Raw genomic sequence first — 13,452 nt, forward strand, 5'->3', positions numbered from 1 at the left:
CATAGAAAATATCCAACACAATTAATAATATGCAAATATGAAGAAAACAGTAAAGAATACGACACAGTAAATTATACTGGTTCACTACTAAGGCTACGTCCAGTTTTCCACTTAGACGTGAATAATTCACTAATATAATTCAGGATTGGATACAACGAACTTATATAATGAATTGAACAGGGTTTAATATTGGCCTATAGTATTTGAATGTTATTTATTCTCCCAAATGGAAAAAGAAAAATAGAAAGAAATACCTAGGCTCGTCTGGTTAGTGATTAGAAAGTAGAAATCTAAAAATAAGAAATTATGAAAAAATATAGTTATATCTTTAAGTATTTTCAGACATATTTTTGGTAGCATATTTGAAAAATGAATCTTAATTTTAAAAATTGTTCAACGTGTGAAAACAATATATTTGTAAACTAATAGTTGCGAACTAAATATTTATTTTATAATCTTGTATAATTTATAATATATTATATTTTACATGTTTTAATTTCTTGTCTTAGTGTAATTTTGGATTTTAAAGATCCAAACTAATATTTAAAATTAAATGTGTCAAACACATGTTTACTAAATACATTTTCTCTTCACTAAAGGCTAGACTCTAATAAGAAGAGAAGTTATGGAAAGAAAATGGGAACAGACAAATAATGGACAACTTGGTCCAGAAGAGAATGATTATTAAATATGAATAGAAATTCCCCACACATATCCACATGGGTCCCCACCCAACCCATCAACATACTCCTCTTCTTCTCTTACTTTTTCTAATTTTCACACTCAATTTTGGATTCTCATCTCTCTCTCTCTCTCTCTATATAAATTCCCTTTCAAGTTTCAATATTCCATTGAAGAAAAAGGAAATGGGTTCCAGAGCCTTCTTCTTCTTCTTCATCTTCTTGTGTGTATCATTCAGTTTTAGAGTTTGTGAATGTGGTGCCTTAGTTCCTGCAATCTATGTCTTCGGAGACTCCTTGGTTGATGTCGGCAACAACAACCACTTGAAGCTCTCTCTCGCCAAAGCCAACTTCCCTCACAATGGAATCGACTTCCCCACTACTAAACCCACCGGAAGGTTCTCTAATGGCAAGAACGCTGCCGACTATCTTGGTACGTAACATCCTACTAGTCTCTATCATATTTGAACTCACGCACTTTTAGTTAGAATATGCTGTCTTAATTAGTTGAGTTGTATTAAGGTTTTGCACCGTAGTGATTAAGATACTACGATTTAAACAAATAGGACAAATTTAGTTGGAATATGTCTTAATTAGTTGAGTTAGGTTAAAGTTTCGCACCATAATTGATATCTTATATTCCTAATAAAAATATGACAAGTTATTAGGATATCACAGTTTAAATAAATAGGAAAATTCAATGTAGAAAGGTGCCAAACTTGAACCTATATTTCAATTGATATCATATACTAAAAATAAAAATTTATAATAAAACATGGGGACAGGTGAGTATCTATCCTTGTCTTGTCACACGAGTGACTTTGGTTTGATCCTCCACGTTTTTTTTTTAAAGTAACGACTTTTTAGTTGGAGATACACATCTTAATTAGTTGAGCTGATTTTATGTTCGTGAATAGAGAATTTTTGTTTTGACTAAAAAAACCCATGAAAAAGTTATTAAACTCTTTATTAATGAAATCATGCTTATCTGTCTTTTTTTCCTTTCAGAAACTGTTATTTTTGGGTTTTTTTTTCCCTCTTTGAATATTATTTATAAAAAGTAGTGAATAGAAGTTACATGATGCATCCCACTGGTTTGGTTCTATTCTTAATGACATGGCAACCGAATTAAATAATGTTTTCTATTTGTCATGTACTATTATTCCATTTTCTTATATTGTTGCTACCATGCCATCAAAATTCTCTTCCTTTCCTTCAAGTAAAAGATATGGCACATGCCTTTTTTATATACTTATTTTAAAATCTTTAATTAATATTGTAAATTTTATTATAACAAAATCTGAACCCTTAATATTTTTATAAAGAAATAAAATAACCCTCCCTTGCCTATTTGTTTTTAGATAGTTGCTAATGCAAGTATAGCTTAATTTCTTTATTTTCGAGATTAGAAGTTCAAATTCACGTAATAAAGTTATATATGTGTGTTTTAGACCGCGGACAACAATATGATATGGGATGAACTCATGTCCATCTACGCCAAACCCGTAAAACCTATTTTCTTTTATTTTAGTCTTTTAATTTTACTTTAACTTTAAGTTTAAGTTTCTTTTTTTTTTTGAGAAAATGTTTTATGTTATTTTATTGTTATAATATCCTGTATAATCTCTGTTGAGTCATAATTTCTTAAATAATTATCTCGTAGTTCAATTTACTAGGACCGTCTTATTTTTGTTATTCATTTTAAATTTTTGAAAAACATTGATATTTGATCATTATTATTGTTTCTCGTTTTTCATCTTTAAAAAATATTTTTAAAATTGTATAGAAATTTTTTAAATAGGATTCTTGTTTTTCATTTTTCAAAATATGGAAAAAGTATAATTTTATCCTTCTTAATTTATTAAAGGCATAATAAATACTTAAAAAAGTAAACATAACATAAAAATTTTGAATACCTAATTTAAAATTTTAACTTATTTTATTTAATTTAAAATTCTAGAGAACAGGATACAAGAAAAGACAATCAAATATATTTCTGTTCTTTTTTTCCTAACAGAAAAGAAAGAAAAAGAAAAAAAAACAATTAGAAAAATGCAGTTATACTTTTTTTTTAAAAGGAAGAAGTAAGAAAAATAAATGTTACGGAGCAAATCCATGATATCTCACTCTCAATAATTTTATTAATTAGTTAGTTAATGTATTAAGGTTTTTTTCTAATATTACCAATTATTTAAACAGAACTCAATCAGATAATAAATTAATAACCTCTATTTATGTCAAAAAAAATCCCTCTTTTATGGGTTGAGACTTTGACTTTGTAATATTATTATTCTAAAAAATATATATTTTAAACCGTCAGAAACACTCGAACATTATTTACTGATCATAAATGCATGCCAAATAATATCTATAAATCTTATTATCAGAGAGAAAATTCTCCTTTAATTATAAGGTCTTGGATGATGTGTTTTTCTTTGAATTGCAAGAAATCACCTCCCTTAGCTTGGCAGGAAAATATTTAATTAATACATATAAAACTTTTAAAAGTACCAAAATAATTCTTCATGACGAAAAGTTTCCATTCACATTAATGGGCAAAAGAAAAAGAAAAAAAAAACATAAAGAAAGACTACAAAATACTAATATATTTGATGATGTGTGTTTTTCTTTTATATACATTTTAATTTGATGTAATCAATGAAATTTTGAACAGCTGAGAAAGTAGGCCTACCGACTTCACCACCGTATCTCTCCCTAGTATCCAAGTTTAGAAAGATTACGAACACGACGCCGTTTAAAACAGGCGTGAGCTTCGCATCTGGAGGAGCGGGAATTTTCAACGAAACAAACAATCTTTTTGTAAGTATGTGTGTATATAAATATATGTAATTTCTTCTCCAATTTTAATTTATTTTCCATTTAAAATATGAAGAAAACAAATTTGATTTCTTTTTTTTTCACATGAATTTTTTCAGAAGCAATCAGTGGCCATGGGCCAACAAATTGACTTCTATTCGTCAGTGTACCAACATCTAGTCGAAGAGCTTGGATCCTCTGCGGCACAAGTACATCTTTCGAAATCTCTCTTCACCGTTGTGATTGGAAGTAATGACATCTTCGGCTATCATGAGTCGTCCGATCTGCGCAAAAAGTACTCCCCGCAGCAATATGTAGATTTGATGGCCTCCACCCTCGAGTCGCAACTTAAGGTATAAGCTTTTTGATAAATTTGAATGGCTTTGGTTTCACACCTATTTTAATAATAAATAATTATTTTGACAAAAATAAAATAAGATTACTTAGTCGATGGGATGAGATTTGAATGGTCCTCATTTTTCTATGAAAGGAGAGATATCTAATAATTTCATATTTAAAAGTGTGGCAAAACTGATTTAAATTTGAATAGGTGATGATTTTATTTTTTATTATATTTATATAAGAAATAGTATTTTTTTTTTGCGATATTTATATAAATAGTATCAAATGAATAAATGTTCTCAAATATAACTCATAGTTTGAAATCTTATAAAAGTAGCATAATTATAAAAAAAACTAAAATGTATGGTAAAATACACTTGGGAGAGTACCGTATATTTTGAAAAGGAAAAAAATAGTGACAATTTTAGAAATACACATAAAATTTATGCTATGTAATGAAAAATTTCTCTCTTTCCTTACCTTTTTAAAACAACTATCTAATTTCGAAAGTGAAGATCAAGTTTTAACCTACTTTATGAGGAAAATTACATCAACATGTCATAATTTCAAATTTACTTTATAGAAAAATAATTTGTAAATATGACCAATTTTTCTCTCGTACACTTTATATATCTAATATAACTTGGAGCATCGATTTACTTTTCCTTCTCTTTTTTTGTTCTTCAAGTTTTAAAATTGGACTAAAATGAGAAAGAAAAAGGAGTTAGGAAAAACGTAAAAGAATTGTTTAACAAATGAGATTATTTATGTTGTTTAAATACTTATTTAGCTTTTAAATTTTTATGTTTATGGTATTTTGACTTCTAAACTTTCAAAATCTCTATTTTAGTCCTTTCACTTTTAAAATATAGTTAATAGTTAATTTGGTCCACACAGTAATTTTGGCATAAGTTATTTAATAGATGAACCACTTTAAATATGTATACTATTTAGTTGATTTGCATATTTATTAGAATCATATCAGCACATTAATATACATATTTGAAGTTAAACATCCTTCGTTAAACAATTGACAGCATAAATGATCACAATGATTTAAAATAGAAACAGTTTAAAAGTTCAAGACCAAAATGAAATTTAAATTATTATTTTTTGAAATGAAATAGAAAACAAAACCCGAATTTCATTGTTGGTTTTCTGTTTTAGAAATAATTTAGGCTTGATTTCTCACCATTGCTTCAGTTTGGTTTTCATGCTCTTGAAAACACATTTGAGTCCTCAGCTAAATTTTCAAACATAAATATATTTAAGATAATAAACTACCACTCAAAAAGTGGAAATCATAATAAATTGAGAGGAAACAACAATACACGGGTTCGAACGCAGGACCTCTCGATGTGATGACATGTTAAGATGAATAAATCACCCTTCAATCCAAAAACTTAAGCTATTGAGTTAGTTAAATTTAATTAATTTATGAGTATATGGACAAAATAAAAAAGGAAATTGTTATCCAATCGAAATTGAAAGCTCAGATATTGTTGAACTGCAGCGATTATATAGCTATGGAGCAAGAAAATATGTGATAGGCGGGGTTGGCTTAGTGGGGTGCACTCCATCGCAAAGGAAGAGGAGCCGAACAGGCGAATGCGATGCGGAAGTCAATTCGTGGGTGGAGCACTACAACTTTGGCCTAAAAGCAATGCTTGGGAGACTCAAAATGGAGCTCAACGGCATTGCATTCTCCTACTTCGATGCATATGCAGTCATGTCCAACTTCATTCGCACACCATCCTCTTACGGTAACCCCATTATTATTTTTTTTCTTTTTATTCAATATTTCCATCTTTTAGGTAAGTAGTGTTTTGACTGAATGAGTTATGCACGTGTAAGCTACCCAAAATAGAGTTTAGAATTTATAATGATCTTAAACTGTACTTGTATCTACAATGAAAAGATCAAAAATCTAGAGGTGATACATGAGTTACTCCTCCTCTTACTAATTGATTTTGAGATGAAACTCATTAATATGGGTATAGAGTCCAAAAAAGCATTTGGTAAAAAAAAAAATCTGAATCTGAATCTCACACATTATATAAGATACAATGAGTTATATATGGGTATCAGAACCCATGAATGTTTGATAATATTGGTCATGGGTTGATTTTTTAGTTGGTGTAAGGGTTTTTTTTTTCCCTTGAGGTACCCTATTCTTCAAGTGGAAATTATTCCAACTCAAACACACCAAAGAAAATAGTAGTCAAGATTAGTGGGATGAGGAGATGTTTGAACACTCGGCCGCTAGCTTATTAATGTTCATGGAATTCTATCTCAAAATCAATTGGCAATAAGAGGAGTAGTTTAGGACTATTATAAAACTTTATAAGATCTTATTTTCTTTTCAATATGAGATCTTTAACATGCTCCCTCAAGATCGTGGCTTTATTGGCTCATTAATCTTGGTTGGATCTCATTTTTTTGACCGGATGCTCGTTTGTGCGTGTTGGACTCTTATACCATATTAATATTCATGATATTTCATCTCAAAATCCATTAACAACAACAGAAGTATCTAAGCTATAAGGTCCATTTTCCTTTTAACATGGATCCTTTATTCTAACTGTTAGAAGAATATGGTTGGATGTTGTTTGTGATTTCAGGATTCACAGAGATTAGAAGGGCTTGTTGTGGGCTTGGAAACCTAAATGCCGATGTTCCATGTTTACCAATTGCAGCATTTTGCTCAAATAGAAACGACCATCTCTTTTGGGATCTCTATCATCCTACCCAAGAAGCCCATCGCCTCTTTGGCAATTACATATTTGATGGTCCATTTACGTACGCTCTCAATGTCAAGCAACTCATTGCTCTTTAAACCACCAAAAAAGAAAAACAAAAAAAAGTGCCATCACACACACATTATTATCTAATTCTTGTATTGCTGTTAGAGTCCACAAGGAAAGAAAGTGAGTAATAAATGTATACTATATCTTTTGATATAGATGAAGAGAGTTCAAAAAAGATTCGTCTAGTAATATTCTCGCATTGCTGACTATTTGATTTTTTAAACATAAACTGTCGAGATATGTTACTTTTTTTTTAAACTAAAAATAAAACATTATTAAAAGGAAACATTTGCCACGTTGGCTACCTGAGAAGTCTGATTTTCAGATAGAACATTTTGCAACCAAAGGAGGAAAGAACCAGCCCACGGGAAAGAATCCGAGGATGAAATCGCCTCCATTAATATTGCAAGACTATCAGCCCCAGCATTATTAATTTGAAACTCTACTAATATGGTTAAAATCCAGCTTTGAAAACTTCATTCCCAACTCTAAGATTTCATGCACTAGAAGTAAAGAACATCCGCCTCAAATATGTAAATGGCCTAGGGACGTATAAGATGTTACTACATATATGTTCATGATATTTATAATCTAATTATGTAATGATGTTAATGATGAATAAATCACTCTCCAATCCAAAAACTTAAATTTATGAATTTGGAAACTTTAATTTATTTATGGATATCTCACGTCGGAACGATCTAAAGAAGAGTCGGGATCAAGCTGGGACACGTCGGGACGAAGCAGGGATGAAAATAGGTGAAGCGAGGCATTGCAAGCCAAGAGGGCCAAGGAAGCAAAGCCGCGGCGCTGTTGCAGGGCACCACGACGCTAGGGGACAGCGCCGTGGTGCTGTCCTGATGGGCGCGGGCGGAGTTTGTTTCTGTCCGTAGCACCATGGCGTTGTAACGACGATTATAAATACGCAGCAATTCCGTTTTAGGTTTTTCTTGAGCCGTCACAATGTAGCAGCATAGAGTTTTTTGCAGCAGCCGACTTTGGGGTGTTTGGTAGTTGGCTTCTGGTGACGGGCTCAAGTATTGGCAGCACTAATTGGGAGATCAAGATCATCATGTTATAGGTATTGTATCTTGATTATTTTATGAGTTTTCATTTCTGTATCTAAGTATAATGTTTATAATACTTAGAAGCTAGAATACTTTAATTTTGTTAGGACCTCTAGATAGACGAAGCTAGAGGACTTTTGTTAGGACCTCTAAGATATTTTCAGTGTTTTGTATACAATCTCAATTACAGTGGAATCCGCATTTGAGCGAAACACTGTACGTAGCCCATAAACTGTTGGGGTGAACCACTATAAATATTGTGTCATTTATTGCTTTTCTTATTTTTTTTTTACCGTGGGTGATTTGTTTAGGTAACTAATATAACTTTGGGGGAGGAAATTATTTAGAGCCAAATGCCCATCTCATTAATTAATCAAAACCTTTATCTGCGCCCATAAAATTTGCAAGAAAACCTTAAAAGTAACATAAATTCACCTCTTGGCGCGAAGAGCTAGGATGCGGCAAGAGTTCATCGTGTGGATGAGGATTGGCCAGCGGAGGTGTTGGAAGCGTTGGCTCGTGAACGTCTTGATGTTTTAGCGTAATTATTACTTTACTTTCATCTTCAAAAAAAAACATAAACTTGGAGGGAAATTGAAGGATTGGCTATATTTACACCATCTAAATAAAAAAATGGTAAAAAATATCTGAATTTAAGAAAATGATTGGAATTTCGAGGGCGGTTGATTTCAAGTAATTTTCAATTTTCCATTTTTACCTCTGCAACAATGTTATACCCCAACAATTTTTTTTTTTCTTTTTAAAACCACCAAATCAAATGTTCCTATAAATTTTTAGAGTTCGTCTCCATCAAATTTTCTGTATTATTGGGATTCAATATCTAGCAATTAATTACATTTTCTTCTATTATAGATTAATTTTGAATTATTTTGAAATATTATATATATATATTTTGAATTAATTCTAGATATTAAGTTGGATTCTTCCTAAATTTTTGTTTTGATTTAACCTTTAATTTGTTTGACAGTTTTTTCTCATAATATATTTTATGGCTTTTAACATATATTGATCGTGCAATTACAATTTATTTTGTGGGTTTCTTTTCTTTTCAATACTTAATTGACTAAATATATATCTTTACTACTATTTTACACTAGTTTTAAGTTTCTATTTACTATGAATTTTTTCCAATGTACACGTAATTAGTTATCTCTCCATTTTATTCTCTTTAATTTAATAACTTATCAAAGATTATCTCACTTTTCTATTTTTCTATTCTCTTCGCATATATTGATTTATAAGTAACATATTAATTGATTCTTTTATATATTGTCATTATATACCTGCACGGTATATGTTAAGTTCATTTTTCTTCTGAGTTGTTTTATTTGTTTTCATCTTTTTCTACACTCTTAATAACTTTCTTTAAATTTTAATACATTTACGGCATATTTACCCTCAATTTTAGTATAAATTACTCTACTGATATGTTGTACTACATATAAGTTTCTATTTACTAGAACTCTTTTACAATATACATCATTAGTCACATCAATTTCTCTCTTTTATATACACTTTCATACATTCCATTTTTCTATTTACTTCATTTTCGTATATTGATTTATATATAATATATCTATTGTCATTATATACGAACACCGTTTATGCAGGAATTTGTACAACGGTTCTTCACGAATCGAGCTCGAACCCGGTCTCCGGCTCCGACCTGAACACTAGAGTGGACCTGCACAAGAGGGTAAGCACTCCGATGCTTAAGTCAGTATAGATCGACTCCTTATTTAGTTCGAGGTGAGATTCGATACCTGAGCGTGAAATGAAGTCCTCTATTTATAGGTAATGGATCCGCAGTACACACGACCAGCGGTTATGTGTCGTTTTCTCATATCGGACCTGTCGGGTTCCGAGCAAGTCGGACCCTAGTCAGGTCGAACCTTCGTGCCCATACTTAGTCTTTTATAACGGGCGAACCCGGCCACCTCGGCGGGGCCGAGGTGGGCCTAAGCAATCCTTCTTATTCGGTTTCTTCAAATACTAATAAGGGTCCTCCACGTGTCTTGGGTATGTTTACCCCCAAACATTGGCCCCCTCTCTGTCAGGTTCGATCTCGACCTGGCAGAGAAGTTCATTTCGAATCTATTTTGAACACGTGGCGACTTTTCATTTGTGGAGGGAATATGACCGTTGCGAAAGACGTTTCGACCTGCCAGGTTGTCGGAGCACTCAAGTGTTTCGCCGTTGCGTATCTCGAGAAGATCCTAGCCACTCGTTGATTACACGTGTACGGCGCAGAGGTTTTTCCGATCAACTATAAATAGTCCCAAAACTTCAGGTCAAACCTTACGTTTCCTGAATTTCTGGAGTTCGATCTGAAACCGGCTCGAACCCTTTCTGTAGGTCAGTCACTTTTCCTTGCTCTTACTCTTCTTTCAAACATGGTAGTTTTCTTGTCTTCCCCCTCCAGTAGTGATAGCATAGGTAGTGCGGGTCGGACCATAAGTAGTTCGCCGCCCAGCGATTCTGGGGAGGTCTTAGCTCGTAGGTTAGAGTCCGAGCTTGAAGAAATAGAGAACTTTAGGTTCTCAGATGATGGAGAGGATAGTGATACCTCCACCTCGGGCCAGGGTCTGGAGTACCATTCTAGGATACCCGAGCACTATCTTGGACCCCTTCGTAGGGGGTTTAAAATCCCGAATGACATCCTCCTTAGAATTCCGGAGGAAGGGGAAAGAGCTGAGAATCCTCCAGAGGGATGAGTCGCTCTTTACTTGAAAATGTTTGAGTATGGTCTCAGACTTCCTCTCCACCCTTTTGCTCAAGAGTTCCTCAACCGAACTGGTTTGGCTCCGGCACAAGTGGCCCCCAATGGGTGGGGTGTCATTTTTGCCTTTAGCCATCTTTTTTTGGTTGCGAGCTCGGGATGAGGACGAGGCCGAGCTATTAAGTGTTGAGCAACTGCTTAGATGCTTCGAAGCCAAAAGGATAGCTAAGAAGCCTGGTCGGTACTACATGTGCGCAAGGAAAGGAGCAGGTGGCATAGTCAAGGGGCCGACCTCCATCAAGGGATGGGTAGGAAAATGGTTCTTTGCCTCGGGAGACTGGCTGGCAAAGGACGAGTCTGGTCGTGCCTTTTTTGATGTTCCCACTAGGTTTGAGAACTTAGGTATGGAGTCTATCTTGTTTTCTTTCCTTTTAATTTCTTGATTTTCACTTCTAACTTAAACTTTGGTTTGTTTTGTGCAGTATCGATTAAGCCGATTCCGGAGCTCGCTCAAGCCTCCTTTGACACTCTCAAGTACTACAAGGACAACTTCCCCAAGGGCAGAAAGATCGGAACCTTGGTCACCGACAAACTTCTCTTGGAGTCGGGGCTTCTTGACTACAACCCTCTAGTTCGACCAATCGAAGCTTCAAGGCCGAACTCTGAACTCGGTAAGTCGTGCTCGACCTAGGTTTCAATTTTATCTTTCCTTTGATCTCTAACTTTATGCTTGTTTATTTTGCAGCAATGGTGTGCGGATTTACTGGTAGTGTGAAGTGCAAGTCCAAGGGCCGTGCTCACGCCCTCAAGACCGTGGTGGGGACTGAACCGGTGACGCCTACAGTGCCATGGACTGAGGCTCAGGGTAACTCTGGGCCTTCTTCTGTAGTCCCCACCCCTGTGATCGAACTAGACTTGTCTGGGGGTCGATCTGAAGAGAAGCGTCTGAGGGAAGAGTCCGAGGCGCTTGACGTATCTCCCCTGAACGAGGTGAGGGGAGAGTCGCCTTTGAGGAGAAGAAGAAAGAAGAAGAAGGCCTCCTCCTCCTCGGAAGCTGGGGCTCGTGGGACTCTGCCGACGAGCCATGCTGATTTGGTGGATGACCCTGAAGCTCGGATGGGGGGGACATCCGATGTGCGTATGCGGTTCAGGATGGAACTGTCAAGTTCTGGGGTGAAGGACCAGGTGTCCCGCATCTCGGCCACGTGCTTGGACCGCTGCCTGAGGAGAGCATCCAAGTTTGTGAGTGATCCTGGGTCCGTACTGTAGAGGACCATTGAAAACGCTGCCGAGGTAAGATCTGCTTTGCATCTCCCCTTATTATTATTTTTTTTCTCGATTTACAGCTTGATCTAACCATTGTGCTCCTTGACTCTCGCAGGCGTTTGTCGCTTCCATTCATTTAGCTATTATGGTCAAGGCCGAACTGGATGGAAGGGAGGCTTTGGCAGAAAAGGAGAGGGAGAACTCCTCTACTGCCTTAGAGCCTGCCACCACGCTGAAGGGCGAGCTGCTAAAGGCCCAAGGCGAGGTGGGTATCCTAAGGGCCGAGGTGGATGCCAAGGCCGAGCTTTTGAAGAAGGAGGGTGAGAAGCACAAGGCCTACCTCCGAGCAACCCATGCGATTACCAAGGGGCTGAAGAAGGAGAAATTCCAACTCTTGAAGGAGAAGGACGATCTCGCTCAAGTCCTTGAGGAGAAGGATGCCTCAATAGGGCGCCTCACAGTCAAGCTTAAAGACCTGAAGGAGCGCCTTACCAATGGATCTCTGCTGGAGGAGTCGTTCAGGCAACACCCAGACTTCGATGGGTTTGCCAAGGACTTCAGCGACGCCGGCTTCAAGTTCTTGATGAAGGGCATTGCTGCCGACATGCCTCACCTTCAGATCGATCTCAGCGATCTCAAGAAGAAATACTCTGAGAAGTGGGCTTCTGGGCCTAATGGGACTCCTGGCCCCCAATCGCTGGTGGACAAGTACGTCAGGGAGTTGGACTCTGACTACTCCGACGTGGAGGAAGAGGATGCTCCTAGCCAACAGCCTAATGAGATCGGCACGACACAAGAGGAGGTTCCTTCCCAGTAGGATGTATCTCAGGAGGTTAGCTTTCTGGGCTCCCAGGGCGAGCTGTCCTCCCACCTCGGAAGTAGCTGAGGCTCTCTTTCCTTCTATCTTTATATATATATTTTTTTTGTAAGTCTTTGGGCAGAGCTGCAAGGTATATAAGCCTTGGCTCTGTCCTTTTAATCAATGAAACTTCCATTTCTCCATTTCTGTCTGTTCTTTTACTGCTTTTCCCTTTAAGAATCTTTTTAAACTTACTTGTATAAATCGGAACACATGAAGGAACAGATTCATCTCGCACTTCTAACTCATAACTTTTTGTAAGTTTAAAGGCTTGTGAGATAACTCTTTTCACATCGCACCTCTTTCTTAAGGTTTGAATTTGAGAGTCTTTTATTAATCTTTAATATTTCTCCTCGAACTCGGAAGTCCAAAATATAATATCAAGCAATTTGAACTTTTTTACATCGCACCTTTAACTTGAACGTTCCAAGGTTTGAATTTTAAGTTCATAATTAATACTCACATCGCACCTCGAACCCGTAGGTTTAAAGATTAAATTTTGGCTCGTAATTGATTTTGACATCGCACTTTGAACCCATGGGTTTTGAGGTTGCCGATTTTAAGTCTTATGGGAGTCCGTGGCCCCCATTTAATTTCTAATCGAGCTCGGAGTTATGAAATTAAATAACCCCATTTATTGAAAGTTCCGCCCCTTGAAAATTTTTACAAGCCCATTTTGGGACTATTTTGACATTTCAGGGGTAATAGCGCTTCAAGTGCTCCGCGTTCCATGGATGCGCAAGCACTCTTCCTTCCAGGCCAGCCAGCATATAAGTTCTAGGTCGGACTATGCCTTTGACTTCGAATGGTCCCTCCCAACTTGGGTCAAGGGTGCCGACATGACTCTGAATTTTTCTTAAGACTAAATGTCCAA

The 13,452-nt window shown here is 35.7% G+C and overlaps 1 protein-coding gene across 1 annotated transcript; it reads left to right on the plus strand.

The window, feature by feature from the left end:
* The first annotated feature begins 801 nt into the window (after positions 1-801).
* LOC111019250 (GDSL esterase/lipase At5g55050) lies at positions 802-6,855 on the plus strand. Its single transcript, XM_022295594.2, has 5 exons — positions 802-1,113; positions 3,355-3,500; positions 3,617-3,850; positions 5,353-5,602; positions 6,461-6,855. Exons 1-5 carry the CDS (start codon positions 867-869, stop codon positions 6,673-6,675), a joined length of 1,092 nt encoding a protein of 363 aa, XP_022151286.1. The 5' UTR covers positions 802-866; the 3' UTR covers positions 6,676-6,855.
* Positions 6,856-13,452: the final 6,597 nt, after the last annotated feature.

Source organism: Momordica charantia, assembly GCF_013281855.1.
Source record: "Momordica charantia cultivar OHB3-1 chromosome 10 unlocalized genomic scaffold, Mcharantia_2.0 BLBB01000010.1, whole genome shotgun sequence".
Lineage (NCBI taxonomy): Eukaryota > Viridiplantae > Streptophyta > Magnoliopsida > Cucurbitales > Cucurbitaceae > Momordica > Momordica charantia.

Bases quoted from the DNA above. Each gene is read 5' to 3' on its own strand.
- LOC111019250 (XM_022295594.2), top strand. From the start codon at position 867: ATGGGTTCCAGAGCCTTCTTCTTCTTCTTCATCTTCTTGTGTGTATCA. The intron at 3,501-3,616 runs GTAAGTATGTGT...GAATTTTTTCAG, and splicing joins ACGAAACAAACAATCTTTTT to AAGCAATCAGTGGCCATGGG. The intron at 3,851-5,352 runs GTATAAGCTTTT...GTTGAACTGCAG, and splicing joins CCCTCGAGTCGCAACTTAAG to CGATTATATAGCTATGGAGC.